Source organism: Toxotes jaculatrix, chromosome 14 (genome assembly GCF_017976425.1).
Source record: "Toxotes jaculatrix isolate fToxJac2 chromosome 14, fToxJac2.pri, whole genome shotgun sequence".
In the NCBI taxonomy this organism is placed as follows: Eukaryota; Metazoa; Chordata; class Actinopteri; family Toxotidae; genus Toxotes; species Toxotes jaculatrix.
Genome location: NC_054407.1, coordinates 5,463,632 through 5,490,909, shown reverse-complemented (window position 1 = coordinate 5,490,909; position 27,278 = coordinate 5,463,632). Strand labels below are relative to the sequence as shown.

General features: G+C 40.6%; 2 protein-coding genes across 3 annotated transcripts in view; one reads left to right on the top strand and one right to left on the bottom strand.

Moving 5' to 3' along the window:
* zswim5 (zinc finger, SWIM-type containing 5) overlaps nt 1-9,873 on the top strand; it is a 60,545-nt gene extending 50,672 nt beyond the window's left edge. The window contains exons 10-17 of one of the 2 annotated variants that reach the window (XR_005895254.1): nt 1,075-1,226; nt 1,993-2,095; nt 2,344-2,479; nt 3,030-3,187; nt 3,331-3,494; nt 4,144-4,225; nt 4,534-7,022; nt 7,075-9,873. Coding sequence is in view for 1 of the 2 variants with exons in the window: in XM_041054956.1 (XP_040910890.1) it covers nt 1,075-1,226; nt 1,993-2,095; nt 2,344-2,479; nt 3,030-3,187; nt 3,331-3,494; nt 4,144-4,225; nt 4,534-5,396 (1,658 nt within the window). In the remaining variant the exon portion in view is untranslated. Of the gene's footprint in view, nt 1-1,074; nt 1,227-1,992; nt 2,096-2,343; nt 2,480-3,029; nt 3,188-3,330; nt 3,495-4,143; nt 4,226-4,533 lie in introns of both variants that reach the window. The other variant, XM_041054956.1, reaches the window with a different exon arrangement.
* A 10,686-nt stretch (nt 9,874-20,559) lies between these two features.
* Nucleotides 20,560-26,983, bottom strand: urod (uroporphyrinogen decarboxylase). The gene is made up of 10 exons (XM_041056263.1): nt 26,808-26,983; nt 25,640-25,752; nt 25,146-25,225; nt 24,942-25,004; nt 24,323-24,520; nt 23,982-24,143; nt 23,166-23,300; nt 22,545-22,645; nt 21,905-21,971; nt 20,560-20,995 (listed from the first exon to the last, which is right to left on the bottom strand). The coding sequence occupies exons 1-10, from the start codon at nt 26,828-26,830 to the stop codon at nt 20,831-20,833; spliced, it is 1,107 nt and encodes a 368-aa protein (XP_040912197.1). The 5' UTR covers nt 26,831-26,983; the 3' UTR covers nt 20,560-20,830.
* Between the last annotated feature and the right edge of the window lie 295 nt (nt 26,984-27,278).

The window sequence follows — 27,278 nt, the reverse complement described above, 5'->3', positions numbered from 1 at the left end:
CTCTTTTTTTTGTCTGTGTGTGGTATGTATAGAACCCGTCGCCATTTGCATTTCTCACCCTGCCCAGGGCCTTTTTTCGCACCAGTGGCCTTTGCAACAAAGCAGAATAGGGGCTGGGTTTTCCCATTGTTACCAGGCTACAGGGAACTATTGTCAGTTCAAACAATGCAGTGACCACTGGCACACTCATTGGTGTGTGTGTCTGTGTGTGTGTGTTTATGTGTGTTGGAAAAAAGAGTGAATGATTGTCTTTTGTTGTTTTGGGAATTTGAGGAGAGTGGTTTGATTATTTTGTGTGTGTGTGTGTGTGTGTGTGTGTAGCCCGGTCACCATGCTTTATTTCCCTCTGGAAGACAGCTGGGAACATCTGTCAAAAGGGGGGCGTACCCAGACTATGTGTCAGCCAATCAAAATGCACTTTTCTCTCTGATCTTTTCAAATCAACCAATCAGACAAACCGACTGACCCCCCCCCCCCAAAAAAAAACAAAAGAAAAATAAAAATGAGTTAGCACTGGGGTTTAGTCCATAAAAGCAGTTTCCTTTTTCCCTATATTTCTACACACACACACTCACACACACACACATGCACATATCCCTGGAATAAACAGGATTGAGGCGATCTGTTGCTTGGAGGGGATTTAAGCAGAGTGATGGGGTGGGGGAGAAACACAGAACAAATGGGCACCAATCAACAGCTGAGACTCTAGTGGCATCTGTTCTCAGTTATAGCTGTCAAGCACTGGTGTAGGGTTAGCGGCCATCTTAAGATTTGTACAGTCTACCAAGTGTCCCACATTCATATTATGTTACATATGGCTTTAATCACTCCCTCGCTGTACAAACATTTCATCTGTGAGTGGTCATATTTTGGCTCATTGATGTACATGTGGGCATGCGAGAAGTGTATTAAGACAGATTTCAGTAATAAATGCTGTGGGTAATTCACCTCCTTTCTGTGGTCGCAAACAAATCGTTGCAGTGTGCTCTTTTATGAAATGACATTTTTCACTGTGTTTATTAAACATGTTTTTTTTTTTTGTTCTTTCTTTCCTTACTTTGTTTCCACCCTCAGAGGGAGAACCCAGACCTCCAGTCTACCACCATGTACCAGTGTGGGGCAGTCCTGATGGTGGGGAGTCGTACCTGACTCTAGCCTTAGAGGTGGCTCTGATGGGTATGGGCCAGCAGAGAATAATGCCCGAGGGCCTGTATGCTCAGGATAAGGTACAGTATTTCTTAAATATACAGTCACATGATCATTTGTAGTAATTCTATATACTTTTTCATGTCCCTGAAAGAGAACACAGTAATGTTAGGCTGCTTAGCAGTGGGTAGCCGAGCTGCATTTATGGCTTGTTGCTTATTAAAAAAAAAAAAAAAAAAGGTCTAAAAATGTCGTCATGATAGAAAATCACTGTAATTAAACGTCTGTGTGAAGTATTTTCCATGTGAAAAGAGAGAAAAGGTCACATCATTTTGTTCCTTGAAAAATAAGCAGAAAGTCACAGTGCTTAAGTTCACTGTGAATTAGAATAAATCCAAGGAACGCTTCTTTGTGTGAGTGGTAATCTGCTTTAAAGTGCTTAACACGGCTGCCGCAGACCTTTGTTAATGTCATATGAAAATCTGCAAAAACATGAATGTTTTAGACAAGAAATGCATTTCAAACCAATCAGATTTGTGAAGGAGCTTCTTACTGGATCACTAGCTGAAATACAATCCCTTTCTGTCGTGTGCAGTAGCAATAGATACGCACAGATGCAAGAGTGTGAGGTATGAAAGTACACTGCTGGTCCTATAAGACCTCAAACTCAAAATCCCTTCTTAAAACTTCATAGTTTTTTTAGTTAGTCAGTTTAGTTTTTGCTCTTATCAAACAGGCATAATTAACGGATCTCTGATATTTCTGGGAATTTTCCTCTCATTTTTCACTGATGTATAACTGAGTGTACTATCACAGTGAATAAAACGTGTTGTGAATATGTTGTAGGTGTGTCGCAACGAGGAGCAGATTGTCGCAAAACTTCAAGAACTGGAGCTGGATGATCTCCTGGTTCAGACTCTTCGGAAACAGGCCATACAGCTACTAGATGGTACGGCAACAACAACAACAACAACAACCACCACACCTTCCCAGAAACCTTTTATCACTTTGTGTTAAAGCATCTAGGACACAGAGCGCTCCTGGAAAATGTTCTGATTTCCCTCAAGATTCCTAGTTTGAATTTGACTCAAATTCTTTATATTGTTTTTACGCCGTGTCTAATAAATCCTAGATGTGATCATTTGACATTCACACCTTATATTCACAAAACACTATTTTGTCTTTCTCTTGGTTCAGCTGGTCCGTTCAGCGGTCTAGGTGAAGTCATCCACAGAGAGAGTGTTCCCATGCACACCTTCGCCAAGTACCTCTTCTCTGCCCTGCTGCCACATGACGCAGACCTGGCATATAAGGTGGCTCTCCGCGCAATGAGGTCAGATTCTGATTCGTTCATTACGAACACATCTACATTAAAAGTACCATGTGTTAAAAACATAAATACATACCATACGTACTATGAGACTTCAATAGTTTTAGCAGGCTAGTGTGTGTGTAGTAGAGACTGCCATCCATTGTGGTGGTGGTCTCATTTATTTTAGGTATTTATGAGTAGCGTAGTATAAATACATTAATATGATCTATTGTGATAACATTGGAAAGTCTTATTTGCGTTCTGGCTGAGAGTCAGGTGGGAATACTGTTGTTCTGTTTCCGGTTTTGACAGTCTAACCGGCAGCAGACTCCAGTTACATAATTACTGTACAGACATGAGAGTATCGATCTCCTCGTCTGACTCTGGGCAGGAAAGCAAAGAAGTGTATTTCCCACCATGTTGAACTATTCTTTTAAACTGCCACACAGCCAGTAACGCTGGTTCTGATTCTGATCTTTCATTTAGAATTAATTACCTTCAGTTCATCTCAGATTTTATACTAACTGACATTAAAAAAAATCTAAAAACTGATGGTGTACATTTGTGTCAGGCTGCCGGTGCTGGAGTCGTCAGCAGGCTCCGGGGACGTGGGCCACCCTCACCATGGTATCTCCATAGTTCCGAGTAGATACCCACGCTGGTTCACGCTGGGACACCTGGAGTCACAGCAGTGTGAGCTGGCCTCCACCATGCTTACTGCTGCTAAAGGTACCGTCAACACACCCACATATTCACAGCTGTGATGTCCTAAACTGTTCTCTGATACTGTATTTTTTTTTTCGCTAACAGAGATGTTGGTAACGAGGCGTTTGTGCATCAAGATTTTAATTTACATTTTCCTTCCTCTGCAGGCGACATGTTGAGGTTGAGGACGGTGCTGGAGGCCATCCAGAAAAACATCCACTCCTCCTCCTTAATCTTCAAACTTGCCCAGGACGCCTTTAAGATAGCCACACCCGCAGACAGCCCACCTGATATAACCCTGCTCAACGTGGCACTGGAGCTGGGACTGCAGGTACTAAATGTTTGTGTGTGTGTGTGTGTGTGTGTGTGTGTGTGTTTGTGTGTGTGTGTGTGTGTGTGTGTGTGTGTGTGTGTGTGTGTGAGAAAGAGCGAGCAGGCGAAGAATGAGGGCAAGTCAGTAATTTTCATCCAAAAAAAAAAAAAGAAATCAGTGCTGGTCACCCGTCAAAACATGCAACAGTTTCCTTGAACTTGTAATTTCTGCAGTTCTCCACAGCCTCACTACAAATTAACAGAGAAAACATCACACAGCGTCTTATCGTTGTTTGATGAGAAGAAACCACATAATTGAGCCTTTTGGGTTCCACGGTAAACACAGAACTCTTCAGATCATCCAGGGCAGCAGCAGCAGTGTCGCTGTGGCTTCACCCGCCTCTTTCTGCTGGTATTTAGAGTTTCGGCAGAATTCCTGACGACAGAACTGCTAATAAAGTTTTAGGATTATAGTGTTGTGCTGACTTCTACATTTTGAAAATGGCACCTCTAATGTTCACTGGTCTCCTGATGTCTCACTCGTATGGATAATTTAGATTCGTTTTGCAAACATTGCCAAGAAATGTAGTACATGTAACGAGTTTTTGTTCTAATTAAACAAAGAAGCAGAGCCAGAAAACGTCATCCTCTGCCTGTACGTTCCACAGGTGATGAGGATGACTCTGTCCACGCTGAACTGGAGGAGGAGAGAGATGGTTCGCTGGCTGGTAACCTGTGCCACTGAAGTCGGTATGTGATGAACACACACACACACACACACACACACACACACACACACCAGTGAGACACATCCAGTAATTATCCCCTCCATAGCGTTCTAAGGTTTTTCCACTAATTTAAATCTGCAGTTTGTAATTGGCTACACACTGTGTACATACACACTCTCTTTTCCTCTCTCTCCTGTCTGATCATTTCTTTTAAACATGGAATAAACAAAATGAATAAACCATCAAAGCTCCCAGAAAAACACATTCATATAACTGTCACACAATTTATACTCTGAGCTCACTGAAAGTTAAATCTCGCCTCTTCCTCAGGTCTGCGGGCGTTAGTGAGCATCTTACAGAGCTGGTACACGCTCTTCACACCGACCGAGGCCACCAGCATTGTGGCAGCCACCGTCATGTCCCACAACACCATCCTCCGCCTCAGCCTTGACTACCCCCAACGCGAGGAGCTGGCCAGCTGCGCGAGGACCCTGGCCCTGCAGTGCGCCATGAAGGACCCCCAGAACTGCGCTCTGTCAGCCCTGACGCTCTGCGAGAAGGACCACATTGCCTTCGAGACGGCCTACCAGATCGTGATCGACGCGGCGTCCACGGGAATGACGTACTCCCAACTGTTTACCATTGCGAGGTACATGGAGCACAGAGGGTACCCTCTGCGGTCGTTCAAATTGGCCTCCCTCGCCATGACCCATCTTAACCTGGCTTACAACCAGGACACACACCCAGCTATTAATGACGTGCTCTGGGCCTGCGCGCTCAGCCACTCTTTGGGTAAAAACGAGCTTGCAGCCATTATTCCCCTTGTGGTGAAGAGTGTGCACTGTGCCACGGTGCTGTCAGACATCCTGAGGCGGTGCACCATGACGGCGCCGGGTCTCGCCGGCATCCCCGGGAGAAGGAACTCTGGGAAGCTGATGTCAACAGACAAGGCGCCATTGAGGCAGCTCCTGGACGCCACGATCTCAGCATATATCAACACCACGCACTCTCGACTGACGCACATCAGTCCGCGGCACTACGGAGAGTTCATAGAGTTCCTGAGCAAAGCAAGGGAGACTTTCCTGCTGGCACAGGACGGCCACATTCAGTTCGCCCAGTTCATAGACAACCTGAAACAGATCTACAAGGGCAAGAAGAAACTGATGATGTTGGTCAGGGAGCGCTTCGGCTGACCTTACCCCTCCCTCACGGGGACACTCACCATGGGAAGTAGTTAAACTTATTTGTTTCTATTTAAGGTTTTTTAGATTCTTTGTATTTTTACTTACGTTGAGCCATTTGTTGACTAAGTCATAAGTTTATGTCCCTGTTTTGTTGTTTTGTTTCTTGAATGTGAACCAGGAAGTGTTTGCAGTACATTGCTCTACTTCATTGAGACTGCAAAAAAAAAAGGGGAAGCAGCTTGAAATGTCAAAGAAACACCAAGAAAAACAAAGCATTTCTCCCCTCCAACTAATGTTAGATCTAATATGAAAAAGTCAAAAGATTGTGATGACAAAAAAAGCAAAAGGAACTTTTGTTTTTCAGTGGCACATGACATAATATAAAAACCAAATGATGTTGTTGGATGGGGGTACATACTTTGAGCCAGAAGACGCTTTGAGCTGGGATTAAGAAGAAGAAGAAGAAGTGTTTTTCAAAGTGGAAGAAACATGTCATTCCAAAAAAAAAAGCCCACTGAGGTGGAAAACACACATAGTGTTGCTGTCATACCTCGACTGTATTATTTGTCAGCTTTAACTTCTCTATCAGAAATGGCCTCTTGTTTCATTCAGGGCATCTTAGAGTAGAGAGGGCAGAATACAGAAGTACACGTGTGTGGTCTCTCTGTAGAAGAAGTCAGTACCCGCAGGTTTAAAAACTTGACTAAAGCCACTCTAGACTAGCTCCTGTCCTCTCCACCTGCTGGTCAGTGCTTTTTCATTAAGAATATCTTCAGAGACAAGAACCATGTTGCTTCACAGAGTGCATGATCTCAAATCCAGCAGCCTGAGAGTGACATTATTCAGGCTGTTCTAGCTAATGTAGAGTAGTAAAGGCTCCACATGCACATATATATATACACAGTATATCTCTCGTGTCCTCCTATAAGCTTATTAACAGTGACAAAACACAACTGTGATGAATGGTGTAGGGGGGCGGGGTCACAGTATGCCCATCTCTAGAAATACCACTGCACTGCTGTACAGCTCTTTGTGGCCAAAACCTTTTAAATCTATACGACTCACTTTTCATGTGCTAGATCAAGATTTAGTCAATAAGCAATACACGTCACGTCTGCTTCGTTTCTACCATCTAACAGCATTTCTTTTCACCTTCCTGTTTTCTGTTAGGAAGCTTTGGAGCATACTGGGACCGTGTTGATTTCAGCGACTGTTAGTGGTTAACTCTGCCTGTAGCTAAAGCCTCTTTTCCATTTAAAAAAAAAAAAAACTTTTAGAGGAACTCTTTGTTTCCCAGGAACTTTTGCACGAACCCAGAGGACATAAAGAGCAGTAACCTGCTCATAAGTTTGGTTCTTTTTGTCAAACACAAAATTGGACCATTTAAGAACTGCCATAAATGATCGGGGTGAAGTTAGCACTACTTAACATAGAGTAAAAATGTATATAGATCAAATAATTCTGTGTAAAGTGAGAGGGGTCACTCACAGTGACAGACCCACAGAGAATTATTACCCAGCTCTGCTTTTCCCCTGAGCTCTGTGAGGCATAATTTAGCGAACTGTTTAGGTTTTCTGGCAGCAGATTTACCACTTGGTTCAGTCTTACTGATTACAGGTTAGTTACATTTGTTAGGTGGCCAGAAGAAATGGCTAAATGAATGCTCAGTGCTGCTATAACACGTTAGCTTAACCAGCTGTGTAAAGATCAGTTAACAGTGGTTTAAGTAGTGTTTGGATATACTGAAACAAAACAAAACAAAAAACATTTAAAAAAGAAAAAGATGAATATTTAAAACATTAAAAAAAATACAGTAACTGTAGTACCTGCACTTCTCCCGTTATGGCTAATAACAAAAATGATCATGCTAAAGAAACTTTTTGTGTTTTCAAACCTCTGTTGTTCCTGAATGGTTACGTTCCTCCACCTCTTTAAGTCTTGATGGAAAAGGGTCTATAGTTACTACAGCTACTTTACCTGTGAATGCTACTGGTCGTGGTCACTCTGGACTGTGAGACGAGTAGCCATGTCATTCTCTGAGGGTTGCAGAAACACAGTGCACATACGGAAAAAATACTGTATATTTTATGACTTCATGACTTAATCGTACATATTTGAGACATCAATGCTTGGCACAGGAAGTTGTTTTTCTTTCCGGGGGTTGTAGATGCCCCCTTTTCTTACCCAGTGGCAGAGCGTTGTTAATGGCAGTATACAGTACAGCAAGAGCTTGAATCTTTACTGGTTGGACTGGTCATCGTACAAGCACTTCACACAAATACCTCTTCAGTACGTTCCTGCCTGCTTCAGCATTTATTTATTGATTGTTTAGTAACTTTGTATGACTGAGTAGGCGTCGCAGACACACAAACAGAGCGGGAAATAAAAAATAAAAAAAAACAACAACACACAACAGATGAGTCAGCCTGTCGATGGCAGGAGAAGAAAAGAATAAGGTTTTTGAACGGAGGAACATTTTCTCGTCTGCTTTTACATTCCATGAGAGCTACCTTCACCCACTACCCGGGTAGTTATTCAGAGCTCTGGGCCTTTTTTTTGATCTGAAGAAATGCAGATAGAAGAATGACAAAAGGAAAATTGAGCAAAAGAAAGAAAAGAGAGGCTAAACTCAGTTCTCAGGGACATCACTTAAAGAAACAAAACAAAAAGTAGTAGCATTAAGCATTTAAGATATTGTAAATATTAAAGTGTCAATTCAGAAAATTGTAAAGTTATAATTATTTATAATAAGTATGTTATGTGTTTAATTTTTCTTAATTTTTATGTTTTCTGTTTTGTTTTTTGGCGGGGGTGTACTTGAATTGTTTTGGACGGGGGAATTTGACAGCGGTTTTTTTGTAAGAACAAAGACTTCAAGGCATTTCTCAGGTGCTCCTGTGTACATTTCTTTCAGTTGGTTTTTGCTATAATAACTATTATTATTTGTGTTTTGGTTTTTTTGTTTGTTTGGGTTTTTTTTTATTTTTAGATTTGCAAAGATTAAAAAAAAAAAAAAATGTTTTCCCAAAAGGAGGCATGTTTTTTTGGAGTTAAGGAAAATGAGTAAGGCATTCATTTGTAAACAGATACGTACTAAACCTGACTATGCAGAACCACTTCGATGGTCTTGTCACCTCTTAAAGATGCCCTCTAAAAACTTGGGAGGAAGAGACACAGTGGACTGAACCACTATTAAAGAGGGGGGTTGGAGGGGAGGGGGGTGCAAAGACAAGACCCAGCATGCTTGTATTTGGACAATGCGCAGTAGCCAGCCTGCATTCACTGCAACACGAGAGAAAAAAATGAAAAATGGTGGAAAATGCCTTTCTGACCGATCAATGTACAAAGTTTATATTTTGCTTTTCTTCTTTGTCGGTTTTATTTAATCAGGACTCAAGCCTTTAGTGTCTTCTCAGAGGTGTTGTGTTGTGCGACAGCACCGCAGTGAGACAGAACAATACACAAATGTCTGTCAGAAACAGCGACTGTATGAACAAAAGAGACAGCCTGTGGATGACCTTGTGTTCATTCCTCGTTTTTGTAGTATCTTGTTTTTGTTTTTGTTTTTTTCCTTTGCTTTCTGGACTCCGTTCAGCCCACAGAACTGGCTGAGTTCACCACTTCTATCTCACTACCATAGTTTTTCTCATTTTCTGTTGTTTATAGCCTCATTCCCTCTCACACAGGGAGGATTCTAGTTTCGTAGCAATGCATCGATGTGTCAGTGACCAGCTTTCACAGCAGCCACTTCCTCTGTCGTCCCGCCGGTTCTCTGCAGCAGCCCTGTGCCTGCACAAAGTCCAACTTTTAACAGGAACTAGTGGGTTTTCATTTTTTTGTTGCTGCAAGGTTTCTACATAAAGTGGATTTTTAAAAAAAGGGTTGAATTAATTTCTTGGCTACTACATTAGCATGATAAGGATGTTTTCTTAAATCATATATGGAGGAGGGAGATTATTATCTGTCGTTTAACCTGGAAGCTCCAGTCAGCTGCCTTTATGTGATGCATTCACTGACAGCATTACAACAAAGACGTTCCTCCCTCTTAACTGTTTCTCTCTGTGTTAACTGTATCAGCCACTTCCTTAGGTTTTTCTTTCTTTCTTTTTTCATTTTTCTCTTTTCCTTTTTTCCTTTTTCCTTTCTTTCTTAGGAGAGTACTATTTGCTGGTAGAGATCTAGTTCACCTACTGTTTCCCAGTTTGTTTTGTTTTGGATTCTTTCTAACTTAAGGGAAAATTGAAAGTGTTTGTCGCCTCTTTGTGCTACTGATTATGAAAAAGGTATTTCCAGTATTTGTTGCCACAGAAGTATGATAGCTTATCATCAACACTTTTTTTTTTATTTGTAATTTTTTTGTGCAACTTCTTGAGCTACTGTCTATAAAGCGAGAATTTATTACTATTTATGTAATGCTACTACCATTTTATATTGATTTGTGTTGGAATCTCAGTGCTTTTCTATGAATAAAGTGTGAAACACGTTACAAGGATTTCCTCTTTACATTTGCATTGAACCAAAATGCACTGCTTTAGACACGGTATTCTGTGTGTGTGTGTGTGTGTGTGTGTGTGTGTGTGTGTGTGTGTGTGTGTGTGTGTGTGTGTGTGTGTGTGTGTGTGTGTGTGTGTGTGTGTGTGTGAGGGTGTGTGAGTGTGAGATCTGGGACCTCCAAACAGTGAAGCAAAGTAACCAAATGTATTTACTTAAAGACTGTATTTACTGTTACTATAATTTTGTGGTACTTAAATTTGATGTGTCAGACTTTCACTTGACAACAGTTCAGAGGGAAATATTACTACATACCACTACATTTCAGGGCTTTTAGTTCTTTAAGTTGCCTAATTTTAAACTATGTTGTGTACAGTGGATATATACTGTAAAGTCCACACACTCCTGTTAAAATGCCAGGTTTTTGTGATGGAAAAAAATGAGACTAAGATAAATTATTTCTGAACTTTTTCCACCTTTAATGTGACCTATAACCCGTACAACTCAATAGAAAAACAAACTGAAATCTTTTAGGGGGGGAAGTAAAAATAAAAAACTGAAATAATGTGGTTGCATAAATATGCAGCACCCTTAAACTAATACTTTGTTGAAGCACCTTTTGATTTTATTACAGCACTCAGTCTTTTTGGGTGAGTCTATCAGCATGGCACATCTTCACTTGGCAATATTTGCCCACTCTTCTTTGCAAAAATGCTTCAAATCTGTCAGACTGTGAGGGCATCTCCTGATTTTCAGTGGGATTCAGGTCTGGGCTCTGGCTGGGCCATTCCACAACTTTAATCTTCTTCTGGTGAAGCCATTCCTTTGTTGATTTGGACGTATGCGTTGGGTCGTTGTCATGGTGAAACACATTCTTCTGTACCCTTCTCCTGACTGATACTTTTTAACAGTGAGCTCCCTCTGATGCTTTGGAAGTTCTCTGTGGAACATGGCTTTTGCTGTAAGATAAGAAAACGTCAAGAAGAGCCTCCTGGAACAGCTGAACTTTATTTGGGGTTAATCAGAGGCACTTTAAATGATGGCAGGTGTGCACTGACTCCTGTTTAACATGAGTTTGAATGTGATTGGTTCATTCTGAACACAGCCACCTCCACAGTTATACGAGGGTGTGCACACTTATGCAATCACATTATTTTAGTTTTTTCATTTTTACTTCCCCCCCTAAAGGATTTCACTTTGTTTTTCTATTGAGTTGTACAGGTTATAGGTCACATTAGTTCTGAAATTATTTATCTTGGTCTCATTTTTTTTTACATCACAAAAACCTGGCATTTTAACAGGGGTGAGTCCGTTCAATGCTTATTGCCTAAGCACAGTTAGCTAATTTTCTCTATTTTATGAGCAAAGACAACAACAACAAGCTAATTCAATAATATAGTAAATTCTAGTCTGCATTTTAGGCACACTGTAATTCAATGCATGACTGGCTGTGCTCATAGTATGGAGTACAGAGTATGAATTTTGAATTTGAACAGATTATCACAGCCTGAATATAATGTAATACATGTAATGGTATCTGGTTACTTTGAAGTGATATATATATATATATATATATATATATATATATATATATATATATATATATATATATATATATATATATATATATATATATATCATTTATATATATATATATATATATATATATATATATATATATATATAAATGATCATCTTGAATAATGCATTGTTATGGAGTAAACTACCCAACAGTATATGAAGTCATAGGAGGTGGAATTGAAAATAGAAAAGGGTCCCCCCCTACTTTTTTCCAGGATGTCCCAGGGTGCACATCTCTAGCTGTCCATGATGTGGATCAACCAGTGTATACAGACCACAATCTGTTGGCTTTTTTGGCCAAGTTCAAAACTTCAAACCCATGAATGTTCAGTGTATAGTCTGGTTGTGCAGCATGTGGTTAGAAAGGATAACATCTTGGGAGATGTGTTGTCCCATGTATAGGGCCCTATGATGAATCGCGGAATTGGCCTACCAAAACGGAAATCATAGGGCCCTACATGTACTATTCCCATGGTACATGGGAGACTACCAGAGTACCTGAGTGTCCATTTAGTCAGTGTAGGTCTCACTTCTCAGGCCAACTGCATCATGCAGGGAGAGGCACTAGGTGACGGGCTAGCTAGCTTTAGATTGAGGATGCATTATGGGCCTGGGGTTAGCGCAGCAGCGTAACACCCATCCATCTACCCAGCATTAGTGATAAATGAAGCACATGGAGGCTGATACAGCTCCATCAATCTTTCATTCATTTGTCTCTAATCAGAATATTTTTCTTCTATCCCTCCTTCACGGCTTCATTCTCATTCATTAGAGATTTCTGCAGAGCCATATAACCAGACAATCAGACCATCAAGAAGTGTTAAGTGTGCTCGTGACACAATGTGTGTGTGTGTGTGTGTGTGTGTGTGTGTGTGTGTGTGTGTGAGAGAGATAGAGTGTGTATGTAGATTGATTGGCTGATGGTAAATGAGCAGATTTATATTAATTATCCAGACAGATAGATGGAGAAGTGATTGCTATATGCTCAATCATTTTCTCCTCAGTTTGCTTCATGTCCTCCAATCCGTCTCCAGTCCTCTCTACCCCTCTCTCTCGCCAACTCACACATACACACACAGAAACACACAGTAAGGTAATGGACAGTCACTAAAAATACACATACAAACCAACTGAACAATAGAAACAGTCAAAGACTGTGGGGTTTCCATCACCCACTCTCCTGTCTCCAGCCTCCAGGTCAGTCTCCACACACTCATTCTCCTGGGTGATGGAGCCAAGTGTGCTTCCTGTCCTAAACCCAGCAGCACAGCCCATCTGTGACAATCCCCAATGCACACATACACACAGATGTGTGCCTGTTTGCAGACAGCTCCATCTCACTCATGCAAGTTTGATCTTATTAACACAGTATCTTACACAGTCATTCGTGTCTGTGCAGCGGTGTAGCAAGTAAAACATATTAATTATGTGACCGCTGAACAAGAAGTTAACCAAGGATGGTGCGCAGAACTAGCATCCAGCTTACTTGTCTAATGCTTGTGCAGTTGCACAATGCAAACAGTCTGCATGGACCAGGCTGCACATGTACATCTACCCTCACACACTTGGGCAGATGAGAAACTGTATGTCACATGGACCCTTGTGGACATGCAGACATGGAAACCATTCAGTGCTGATTTTAGAATTGAATGTGGTCGTTATCATATGCTAGTAATCACCTCCTGATGTTGCTTGAGTGTGTTCTTAAAATACTACTGTTAGTTTGACATTACATTAGCTCAGTCGAATACATTAACGCAATAAAGGTTGAGATAGTTAAGGCAAAATTATTCTGTAGACCAGAATCAGAAGCAGCAGTAGTCTTATAGTAGTCTCATTAGCCACAGTTTTAGACACTAGTGTTGAACTGCTATGTAAGACAGCACCAGCTTTATTAGCCTGTTCTATTAGTATCTTTGACACTAAATGGGGCATATTTCTGTTGCCACTCCACTCATTTTAGACATCAAAGTCTATTTACACATCATGGGCATTACTACTGCAACTGTGGGGGGGGGGGGGGGGGGGGGGCTGGTGTATAAAGCCAGAGGTGATGTCACCTGAGTTAGCATGAAGATCACAAGGTTGGAGATGGGGGAAAAAAAAGCTCTGGGTGTGTGGAGTTAGAGAGAAGTGGGTTTATCAAACCCCTGTAGCCCACTACTCATCTCTGCTTGAACATAGCAACTCAAGGCTACATTAGCCCATAGCAGCAGCGCAAATCCCTTTTATGAACCGTCCATCATGAGTCTGACAGCGTTATAGGAGTGCAATGCTAAATTTTTAATTTTTAATGTATTGAATTCCATAGAGGGATCAGTGCAACATGAATGTAGCGTTGCAAAAAGTAATATGTGGAGCTTGTTGTGGTGCATGGGCATGTGCTGCATGCAGCATTAATTCCGGAAGCCAGGGTCTCTTCCCTAATGTCATACCAGCAATCTGTGTTTTTGTTTGTTTGTTTGTAACCATAATCATAAATGATACTGCTTCCAAACTCTGCCTTTTGACCATCACTGACTTACTGTAGATGTGAAATGTTGCTGTTGAATACACACTGCATCCATGTTGTGCTATTGTGCTATTCCTTCCATAACAGCAGGAGCAGGGTTGATAGTTTTTACCACTGTCACATACCAGTTACAATTATTAACAACTGGAACTGAATCTCACTCTTTTACAGACACATATTCCAAGCCTGCGAGGGGTGACTGATACTAAAAATAGTTTGGACATAGCAACATTTAAAAAAGTTGAACCACCTAATGTTGAGTATGACAGTGACATTTCATTAACTTTTAGTGAACTAATGTGATTTCATTTGTCATAACTTTGATATGTAGTTTGCTTTTCTTTCTGTCCCTGCCACCGTCATGCCGGGCGGACTGCTAAATCAACTCAATCCAACCTGGCTTCTGATTCCCCTCAAAAATATCTTCAACCTTACTCCAATGAATAAAAGAAATATTTTTTTATTCCAAAGGGAATTTTTTTTTTGGCAAAAGTCCAAGGTGCCGCAGATGAAGGTGATGTTATGATGCAGGATGTTAACTCTTGCTGCCATGTGGGTCACAAACAGGGTCCAAATCAACAGGCCGGACATGTCGGGACAGCAAGGTCTCATCAACAAAGACTCACATTGTCACTGTCAGCATTTGCATTAGTGTGAAGCATCCCAAGGTCTTCAGCTAAGGCCAGCGTCTCCATTTCTCCCTCCACATAACCACTATGGTAATAATACCCATCAGTCTCTGTCGCAGTGAGCTGTGTGTGTTCATTCATGCATGTGGTCATTGAAAGATATAGTTTGTGTGTGTGTGTGTGTGTGTGTGTGTGTGTGTGTGTGTGTGTGTGTGTGTGTGTGTGTAGGTGTGTGTGTGTGTGTGTGTGTGTGTGTGTTTGGGGGGCGGTCACTGATAAAGCGCTGATAGTGTCCATCCATGGCAGATGATGTACAGCCTGCTGTCCCTCCAGGCAGATTGGATTTTCAGGCCTGCTGATTTGCTGAGAGATGGAGCCTGGACCTTCTTCAAGCACACAAACACACACACACACACACACACAAACACACACACACACACACACACACACACACACACACACACACACACACACACACACACACACACACACACACACACACACACACACACAGAGAGAAACCCACAAAGACACATCCACCTGTTCAATCACTGTGCACAAAATAAGCACTTAAAAGCCCAGACACACACACACGGACACAAATACATACAAAAACACACACACACTTATATATTATTCTCCTGCCAAAGCCTTTAAAGGCGACCATGTGGAAATTGATCTCCATTTCTAAAGACCACAGATCCATTGTTACAACCTTCTCTCTCTCACACACACGTACACACACACACACACACACACACACACACAGAGCCTGTCACTTTGTTCCCAGATGGCCCACTGACACACAGTCCCAGCCTCTTCAGTCTTACCTGTCGACAATCAGCGGTGATTTTTGTTCATTTGTCTCCGCTATTTACGCAATAGGGGGGCAACAACAAAAGCCTTTGTGTACGTGTGTGTGTGTGTGTGTGTGTGTGTGTGTGAGTCTGTGTTTATGGTACTACAGCAGCACAAAGGACAGAGATGAATGAAAGCCCGCTTTCATTTGAGCAAGGATGGCTTTTTTTTCCCCCCATCATCAGCATTAATTCAGCTGCTTTGAGCTTTGTGTATTGTTGTTTTTTTTTTTTTTTTCAATAACACCAAGGTCCACTCATGGTTGTACAGTCTTAATTATATGGAGGCTTAAATTCAACATTTCATCTCCACCTTCCATTTGAAACTGAAGAGCGTTCAGCAGGAAAATCAATAAAGGCAGCCTTCACCTGTTGTGGAATTGCACTGCTAAACTTCATCCTGTACCTTTTCACTGTGCAAGGCTGAGGATGTAAGGCAGGCAGTAGTCAAAAATCTCTCTCATTGTTACTAAAACCCATGAAAAGGCCAAAACCAACAATGAGTGTATCCTTCTATCAAGTGTCCAGTGTGTATTCAAAGCCTGGTAAATGTTAGTCCTCTGAGCTTCACTGTTGTCTGAAAACTATTAAAAACACATCAGTGAGCAGCACAGTTGTACTGGGTGACATTACCACGAACACACACACTGTGGTTTATTTTGACTCAGTCTTACAGTGGATATAAAAAGTCCACACACTCCTGTTAAAATGCCAGGTTTTTGTGATGTAAAAAAAAATGAGACCAAGATAAATAATTTCAGAACTAATGTGACCTATAACCTGTACAACTCAATAGAAAAGCAAAGTGAAATGATTTAGGGGGGGAAGTAAAAATAAAAAACTAAAATAATGTGATTGCATAAGTGTGCACACCCTCGTATAACTGTGGAGGTGGCTGTGTTCAGAATGAACCAATCACATTCAAACTCATGTTAAACAGGAGTCAGTGCACACCTGCCATCATTTAAAGTGCCTCTGATTAACCCCAAATAAAGTTCAGCTGTTCCAGGAGGCTCTTCTTGACATTTTCTTATCTTACAGCAAAAGCCATGGTCCACAGAGAACTTCCAAAGCATCAGAGGGAGCTCACTGTTAAAAAGTATCAGTCAGGAGAAGGGTACAGAAGAATGTGTTTCACCATGACAACGACCCAAAGCATACGTCCAAATCAACAAAGGAATGGCTTCACCAGAAGAAGATTAAAGTTGTGGAATGGCCCAGCCAGAGCCCAGACCTGAATCCCTCTGAAAATCAGGAGATGCCCTCACAGTCTGACAGATTTGAAGCATTTTTGCAAAGAAGAGTGGGCAAATATTGCCAAGTGAAGATGTGCCATGCTGATAGACTCTTACCCAAAAAGACTGAGTGCTGTAATAAAATCAAAAGGTGCTTCAACAAAGTATTAGTTTAAGGGTGCTGCATATTTATGCAACCACATTATTTCAGTTTTTTATTTTTACTTCCCCCCCTAAAAGATTTCACTTTGTTTTTCTATTGAGTTGTACGGGTTATAGGTCACATTAAAGGTGGAAAAAGTTCAGAAATAATTTATCTTAGTCTCATTTTTTTCCATCACAAAAACCTGGCATTTTAACAGGAGTGTGTGGACTTTACAGTATATATCCACTGTACATACATACACGGTCCCGCTATTATCAATACTCACAAGCTCACCAAACGTGAATTCATCTGCAGCTGAAAATAGTCCCCAACAAATGCACTACTACCTCCTGTTTGGGTAATGTTTGCGAAAAACTACAGTGACCAGCTGTTTTAGGAAAGTTATTCAGCCTTTGATATAAATGAAACTATGTATTTTTGACATTTTTGTAAAGATCCACATCTTCAGCAGGAAGCAGTGGGCTTGGGGCTGGGTGCTGCAGACAGGATATGGATAGCGGAAAGTGCATAGAGACAGACACAAGGTCATTTCAGTGGATTTGTTGATGCTGAATATGGAAAAATGGGATCTGGGATAACCAGAGAGATGCTTGAGAGACATTTCAGGCTACAGTTGGCTTGATGTGATATTAGATCAGTTAGTTTTCATGGTGAAGTTCCTTTAACCCCTTCAGTCCCTCTAAAAGCCCCTTTCATGTTATAAATTACAGATTGTCAGTTGTACCACGTAAAAAGTCCATAAGCATCCGTGCAATCCACTAATATGTGTTAATATACACTGATCAGCCACGACATTACAGTTACTGGTTTTAATGTTACTGCTCAGTGTAAATACAATCCGTTAATTATTCTCCTGTAATCTCATTAGAATGGATTCATCATATAATTATTAATAATGTCTACAGCCACACTAATATAAACCCAGAGATGTAAAAATCCAGTCAGATGGCACTTTCCTAAAGATGATAAACATTATTTGTTTATACGTTGATGATCAAAATTTTTGATGATCAAAGAATTTTTGAACATTTTCCTTTATCACCACATGGCAGTTTGAAGTTAAGCTATTAGAAAACTCCAGAGTAAATCTGTGCTCCGGACCCCAGCGACAGCAACGTGGTGTCCATACGTCCCTGCTGAGGAAGGAACCCCTCAAATGACAAACACATCCCTTCACCCCAGTCTGGTCACATGATGTTATGATTTTTGCTGGAATCCTTCACAACAGCAACAGCAACAACAACAACAACCGGATTTACTAGAATCTGCTTATCTGCCGTTCTTAGCTGCATCGCAGAGAAAAACACAATTTGGGATTAACCGATCTCTTTTTCCTCACGTAAAGAGCTTCTACTATGATTACAGTAATAATGCACATGATTTCATTTTAAGCCAAATTCTTTTTTTTTTAATAGAATGTAGTTTTGTTTTCACCCCCCCCAATTTACAAAGTTGTTGAATTCTCATGGAGACAAAGACCTTGAGGTTTGTGATTGGATGGTACTGCCTCCTCAGCTTTTATCTAGCGTCTCACTGGTTGTGATAGTGATGGTAGAGTGTGATGAGTAACCCTAACCCGAACTGGTGAAGGGGCCTGATGCCTCTGAGACATCACAACATCTCTAACTTTAACTGTGTACCACAAAATGGACCTTTCCTAATTAATTATAGTGTTTGGCATCCGAGCTCATGATGCGAGCTCATATCATCTTATATCCTCAGCTGATGTAACCATGACACATGCACTTATCGTCATTGGTTTATTTTTTGTTGTTGTTGCTGGAGTTACAAAATGAGTGGCACAAACTGAGGCCTGTTTAGAGCTGGGATTAGATGAGCACCACAGGCAAACCTGCCTCAAAGCAGACTTCTCTTAAACCCCCAGTATCTTTTGAATGAGACAATAACTTGGAAAAACAACAAAATGGAAAAGAGGAAGAAACAATAGAGCTACAAAAATTATATCAACTTTTCAAATATTTGCTTTTTGGTTTTTAAATCAGGTCACGGAATTTCTATTTCTGCTTCTATTTTCCTAGTGATTTCAATACAGTCAGCCTGACTTGTACTGGGACCTGCTTCCAGCTGCCACTGCAGGAACAGGAACAGTTTGGTGATGCCAAATGGCAGCGATACATGCTGTGAATTTTGAAAACTATAAAGGACGCGGCCAGGTGTGAAGTACCCACAAATTATATTTTGTGGGTCGAATTTTGTCAGAACATTGCACACTCCTCAGAGCTACATTTCTTAATTATGGTCATGGTGGTGATGACTCTTTTCAAAGCTAAGCCATACATAAGATGCTCTGTCATTAGAATCAGTTTATGTTGCTCCAGAGGCCACATTGTGCTGTGCTGTTTATTTATATAGATCTTCATTACAAAGCACGTCTCAAAGGACTTCAGACTGGATGATAAAATGGTGTTCCCACACCTTCAGGCGGGACAGCATCTCACTTCTGTCCCAGTTAAACCCCCAGTCACTGTCACGTCTCTGTCCCATTTTCTGGTCCAGACCTCAGCCTCAAACCATTCCCCACACTCCACTGTGGAGCAACAGCTCTGATGTATGATCCTTCAAAATAAACAGAAAGTACATAAGTAGGTTTGTGAGATAATCTTTTAAGTATTTAGCACTTCTATCCATGGGGACTTACAAGTGGATCAGCAGAATAAGCTAAATGATGGTATGAATAACCAGAAAATCATTAACCAGGTTTGGTTTGTTTCTCTTAAAAAAAATCAAAATATAAAACACAAAGAAAATAAATTTCACCAAATATGACATTCATCTTTATTTAACTGAACAGAATAAAAACTGCCAGTGACATACATTTGTCAGTTTTACTATTAAAACTAAAATCACACGCAGCCTCTCAGAATGATTACACTGATTCACTTCATAAGCCACTTATTTGTACAGGTCTGAGTGGATGAAATAAAGAGAAAAACAGATTGAGGGTAAAAGACAAAAACAGCATACGGCTTCTTCTCATTATGTGCATTTTTTAGAAGATTTTCTATCCACAGGAGTAAAAATAAAACTCCTCATGCTGAGATCCAGTGGGGGATTTGTTCACTGTTAAGATGTTAGAAGGAGGAATGATCAACTGCTGTGTGCTGACATTTCTCCTTTAAAAAAAAAAAAACAGAACAAAAAAAAAAAAGATTTTATAACTGTAGCAATGTGTGTCCCTTGCTGAAACTTGTTTTTCCAAATCACCAGCTTTTGTTTTCACAGCATTTTGGATCATTTTTGTTTTTTTGCTTAAAGAGTCTTTGAGACAAACTACTTGTACTAACGAAGAGCTCAGTTTTGATTGAAGAAGAGGTTTACAGCTATTAAGAGGTTATAAAGGTTCGTCACTCTTTGTATCTCTGCAGTAACAGTATTGCGTGTTTGAATAACTAATATCTAAAAGAATATTTTTTTATCTAGTCAAAGCTGTTTAGAACATTTTAGAAAAATCCAGTTTTAATAAAAATACAATCCCATACAACTTAAAGAGCATTTATAATGTACATGTTAGCAGAATGATGTCATCCCGTCCCAATCCACACACATAATCCACTCCTGGTCAAATCAACATATTATAGATGAACAGTGAAGCTTGTCTTAGAAAACCAACACTGTATGAGAATGTAATGAATGTATGTAAATGTACAAGTGGATTTAGATATTTTTTTTGTGCCAGAATACCAAGGAATGTTTTTTTTTTCATCAGCATCTTGCAGAAGCCCACAGTGAAAATTGTAATGGAATCATCTAAATCTCTGGGAATGGATTTTTCACCTGCTGAAAACAGATAATGGAGCACGTTGCACGTTGACCTTTTGTATTCAAACACAAACACTTACTACTTTTCATAGTTTTTAATAAAATATTGCATTAATATACATTTTTTTTTTTTTTTTTTACCATCACAATCATCTGCATTTTTGGCTAACACACTCCCTCACACGTCTGTCTTTACTTCTGTTTGATCATCTGTTTAGAGTGCTCGTGCACAGCTTCGACGAAGGCGCCTACATTCTCCGGGTCCATGTCCGGGTAAAGGCCGTGGCCCAGATTGGCGATGTAGCCCCGTGTACCGAAACCCTCCAACATCCTCTTCACGTTATCTGAAATGCGCTCCTGAGGAGAGGAAGGGGAAAAGAGACAAGAAGAGAGGGTTACATTTAAGGTGGACTGGCAGACCTTTTAGACAAGTCGTGGTCCAACTTTTGTGTGGCTTTAGATTATTTTTGTTAAGTCAGTTTCAGAGTTAAGAGTTCTAAAATTACCATAGTGTGTGTGTGTAAACAACAGTCTGTCAGAATGAATTACAGCACTTCACTTTATTTAGTAGAAATACATGAAACAACACAGTGAAGTACTGTGGAATGAAAGGAGGATTCACAGCATGTATGCAGGGGCGCTGAAAATAGCATCAGTAAACAAACTCTTCTTCATTTCTTTTTTTATTATGTGAAGAAAAACAATCCTAAAACTTCATTATTAAATATCACAGATGGAGAGTTTTGTTAATTCCTAAATTAAAACTGTGGAGCTCAGGCTAAACCACTGACGTGACAGAGGTCAGATACATGTTTTCTAACATACTGTTCTTAAAAGAGGTTCTTTAACCAATTACCAAATGAACAATGTTGTTCATGCTGAAGATAAATTGTATGTTTCTACAATTCAACAATTGTTTCAGGTCCTGTAACGCCTTTGCTGCAACTGCTAAACTCTGTTAATTCCTGACAGCAGGACTTCAAGCTCCACGGTGTGAAATTCCGTTTTTTTTTTTTAATTCTCTGGTAACATTTTTGTGAATGACACTTGTTCACACATGGAGCAGAGCAGGCAGCAGTATGAGGTCATTTTAAAGATGTTGCAGTTAAAAGAGAGTTTGGTGAGGCTGTAACAGAAAGAGTATTTTGGGATAAGAACAGGAAAATGTTCTTGGATGGTGCCCAAGAGTTGGTGCCACTGCTCTCTCTCTAAGGTAGCCTGGAGTCTGTACGTGCACGCCTAAACCAAACTGAGAGCGGAGGTTACCTTTGGAGCGTAGAGAGCACAAGGGTCCATGTTCCCCTGCAGGCTGACCTTCCCTCCTGTGCGCTCCCTGAATACACACACACAGACACACACATCACAGGAAGCACAAGGTAATCCTTTAACCAACAGGTTAAGTATTTGATGAGCAGAACAGAAAACACAGACAGAGTTTGTTGACTTAAATGTTGCGCCCTGTGACAAACCAGGGCCGAGGGAGAGGTCAGTAATGGTTAACCTGCTCCTCGGGAAATGCCACAGTTAGCTTCATGTTTCATGCTACAGCTGGCTACATCCCAGAGGTTTGATTCTGCTTCCATTTAGCTTCAAGCTGAGGCTGTTGCTGTATCTGCTTTTGATGGAGCTGATTCATGTACTGATCATTTTTCTCAGCTTACATCCCAGAGATGTTCCAACTGGAGGGCCCACCTCAGGCTGACTTTCACACTGCTTTGACAAATAGCCGATCAGGCTCATGTCACACTTTTAACGCAGAGCCTGGTGCAGAGGTGAAACTCCAACACAGTTTTTTTTTCTCTTGTTGTTCTTTTAGTACCAAAACAAAACAATTTTTACGAAGATATCAGTTGTACAATGAAAATAGCTGTCAGCATTGGTGTGTGTGTGTGTGCGTGTGTGTTACCGTGCTGATCGTGGGTCAATGGTCCAGTCCAGCCCAACTACCTCATAATGAGACTGAGAGAGATCCTCCAACGCGTAGTGAGCATCCTTTGCAAACACAATCTGGAACACACACACACACACAGAAAAGTAAGATGAATAGATTAACAAAGCAACTTTTTCACAACTCAGCATGTACCATTTTTGGTGAAGTGCTGCCATCTGCTGGTAAAAAAAAAGTTTAAGCTTTTCATCAGACCAGATGAATCCTTAATGATCCCTCTCGGGAAACAATGATGCTGAACACAGTGCGGATAAGAATAGAACAGACTATTGAAACTAATATAGAAGGCAATTATTGTAAGAGAATAAACAGAACAATGCAACAGAGAAATAAATAAATAAATAAATAAATAAATACAGCTGTTGTCAGTGACTTGTTTGCCTCTCTGAGGCTGATATGTATGTGTGCATCATTACCTCTTCATGTCAGGTACAGATGAAACAGCTCATGCAGAAATGTGTGAATATGTGTTTTGCAGTAATTTCATGTTGACATGTATATCAGCGTGTTATGTGTGTTTAGAGGAGATTTGTACACATTTATACATGTTTATTTGTTTATTTCCTTTCTGTCTCTCACCATGGGAACGTCCTGCCCTGCCTCCTTCAGCTTGTCTTTAACACGGCGAGCGATGTCTCGGAGGTAAGACAGGGAGAACTCTTTAAACTCAACGGGGCCCAGAATGCCGGCGTGAGACTCAAACACCTGCAGAGCCTGAACAACACACACAGCACAGGAAATAAGGTAAAACACGGTACACACAAACAGAGGAGCAGAGAGGCGAGGTTTGAAGCTTAAAGTCATCTCACAATCACTGTAAAGCGCTAAATAACCTCCCTTACTCACAGTCTTCTGCAGGCAAGTCAGAGGTCAGGCAGAGTGCATGCTCAGTATCACAGGAGGCCCTGAACCCTTGTTCTCCAGGTAGGACAGACTCTCTAAAGCTCCTCTGCTGCCCTAAATACTAAAAACTGCAATAAAAATGGCGACTCACTCTGCTGCTGTGACATTGTCTAGACTTTGTGTAATAATTCAGGTTTGTGCTCTGAGGCTGTTCTCAACTTCTCGGGGAAAAAAAGAAAAAAAAAAAAAACAAGTAAAATGCTGCCTCGACCGGATTTTGTGCTGATACTGAGAAGCAAGTTTATTTCCATAAAGAAAGTCTGCACTAGCTGCCACAATCAGCAAGTAGTATTTATGTCCGCCTCTAGAACACACTACACCATACACTTTATACTGGACCTCTGAAGTCTGCTATTCAAATAACCTGCATGCTGTTTCTTTCAACTAGTTAAGTCACAAAAAAGGACGTAGATTTCAGTCATTTGAAGCTGCAGTGTAATAAAAAAAAGTAGGGGTCTGGGTGGGGGTGGGGTGGGGGTGGGGGGTTCTGACCTGAGCTCCAGCTGCCACCTGTCCCAGCAGATACTCCACTATCACATCTGTCAACATCCTCAGCAGCATGTGGCTGGCCTCAGGGTGTCTGTACAGCCAGCGCTTCGCCTTAGAGTGAGTGTTGGAGCCTCCGCCTTCTATCATGTAGGACATCAGCGTCCACTGTGGAGGGACACAGCAAAGAGGGGACAGAAAGAAATAGAACACTTAAATATAATTGGCTTTTTCTTTTAGTTTGACAGCATTAAACATTTTTAACTATGTAACCTAAATCAATCCCACTGCATCAGAATAGCTATGCATGCTTTTCTATACATGAGTGAGTCTGAACCATCTCTCACCGGAGCTCCAGTGAATCCTATGAGTGGCACTTTGCCCTCTATCTTGTGTCTGGTCAGTGTGATGGCTTTGAAGACGTAGCCCAGCTCCTTGCCCACGTCCACTTTGACGCGCAGTCTCTGCAGGTCTTCTGGCTCCTTCAGGGGCTCCGGGAATGTAGGACCTTTACCCGCCACCATCTGGACATCCATACCCATGGCCTGGAGGAAGGAAGACAAATGAAAGAATGAATAGAGACATGCGCATTATTTGACAGATGGCTGCAATTTGATACAACTAACAAACTTTTTTTAGACAAAAGATAATTTTGGCAGGGGTTTAAGTTGACTGCAAATTTGCAACAATATGGCCACTGGTGGGTAGAACAACCTGACAGATCCACAGCCAACACATAACACTGGTTAATAAAGTTGTGTTTTTGTCCAGTTGACTCCAGCTCCAGCTTTCATGTTCTTTAGAGCTCTGCTAATCTGTGAACTGTAAAACTAAAACAGTTAGAAGCTAACATGCTCCACAGGCAAACCCCCAGTAAAGTAACAGCACTTTCAATTAACTCGAAGATTTCACAGAAAATTGTGCAGATAATATGTTAAAGAATGAGACTGGTCATGTTATTCTTACCTGTGGGACAACCAGGATGTCAGAGAAGATGATGGCAGCATCGAAGGGAAAACGCCTCAGAGGCTGAAAGAGGGAAAAGGACAATACTTTCTTTTAAAGAAAAAGAGAAGGGATAACTTCCATGAAAATCTGGTTATGGTTTGTAGACCATCTTCTATTAATCACTCTATCATCTTTTAAAAATCACTGAATCCAGTGTTATACCTGCAGAGTGAGCTCACAGCAGGCCTCTGGTGACCGACATGTCTGAAAGAAGTCCTTCCCTGCTCTGGACTCACGAAACTCTGCAGATTAGATCCAACAAAACATTCATGATCATTCAGGGATACTGAAGTAAGAAAATCATTGGATCCTTTGAGGACAAAGATATAAAAGAATAAATGCAGCAATCTATGACATTACATAAACTAGTGGCAATAATAATATGTGCTGAACATATGTATACAGGCATACAGAAAATACATGGACAACTTGATCATTTGAGAAATCAAGGTATGTATCTGAATTACATAGGACTTTTTTTTAACTGAATACATGTTGGCATGTCAGACTAGAAAAAGTACAGGTGTAAATATTAAAACTATATAAAATAGCTGTGAATGGTCAAGTGCCCAAGAGAAGATCCACTGTCACAGTTTCCCTGCTATAACAGGTCATAATGTCTGCTGTGTATTCTAAACTGAATCACAGGACGGTACCTGGTAGATATCGTCCAGCCTGTCGCATACACCAGACTGGCACATGTTCAGTTTCTTCTCCTCGTGCTGCTCGTAGGAATGTATCATTCTGGAGCTGAGGGAAGTCCTTTGGGCTGGATGGGGGAAAAAAAAAAAAGTTTAGCATCACTCTTTTCTCTGCCTCTCTAAGGAACTAGTAAGGAATTACTGTTTATAAGAATTAGCTGGCAATGTCCTAAACATTATAACGCAAGAACTACAATACAGCAGCAAACTTCTGTTATCTAAAATACAAGCGTACCCCTCCCTGTCCCCAGCAATCATACAGAGCATCCAGCTGAGGAGCTGTCAATGACAGAGTGATTATGAGAGATAATACTGCTCTGCTTTCTTATCACGTCCCTGCAGCAGAAAAAACGGTTAAATGAAAGGGAAGGCTGCTTTGGATTTATCAGTGATGCATCACAACCTGACTGAAATTCAAACCCTGACATGAGCCTAACTGTTAGATGGGATGGACCGCTGAAAACCCCAAAGGAGTTCTGCTAACTTTAAGTTCAATTCACTTCAGGGACTTCGGGTGGATATAGGACACACTTTAAAGTTAGAACAAAATACATATAAATCAAAATTACACTATAATAGTATATATAATAATATATATAATAGTAATATGAGTACAACTGTAGTGTTGTCATCCAATATTTATTCTGGCTTTCATTTAGTAGAAATTCATTATTAACACTGCAAGAATTATTCCCTAACAATATATATATCTTCTCTTTTTAAAGAATGAAGTACGATAGAATTATCTATATGCCGAATTTATCAGAAGATCCAAATGATTCGTTAAAGCTGATAATTCATGTTGTAACAGGCATTCGCCTTTAAATATGAGCAAGACAACATAAAATTGCTTAAAACTTAAACAAAGTTCTCCACCAAATCAGGAGATATGCTTATCAGGTTTCATAATGTAGCATGAATGACCGTGATATGTTACTTTTCTGTGACGACATGATTATAAACTCATATATTATAAAATTCAATGTACAGTGTGCGAGAAAATGTTTTCATAAGAATGACACAGGCAGGTTTCAGGACGTCACCCTGAACTGACAGCTTGTAGCCAAAATGCTAACCTTTATGTAAAATGTTAATGATCTGTGCAAACACCACGACTACTCACAGTATTAAATCGTCTTTGCTCATGTCGGCAGGGCTGAGAAGGTGACAGTCTTTCTCAGACGCTCCTCTGTGTCTCTCTGGAGATGTCAGTTACGGCCTGCAGCTCCTCAACTGTCATTTAAACTCGCTTGCACAACTCTTTCCGCTTCTACGCCACTGTGCTCCAGGGCGCGGCCATCTTGGAAGACCATGTGACCAGACCAAACAAATCGGGGTTTCAAAATAAGACGCTTACATTAATGTTAACTTATGTGGCTGATTATATATAAAATATTAGTTTACAAAAATGATGACGAATTTGTCTGTTTCTTTACATATTACATAATATTATTTTGTTAAATATAATATAATTGAATATTATAATTGATTGCAGTTATCTTGCAAATAATTCTACCTTGCAAATAAATGAATAAGTGAATGCCTCCTCCTTCTCCTCCCTTTTTTCCGCTACTTATCACTAACTTTTGGTTTC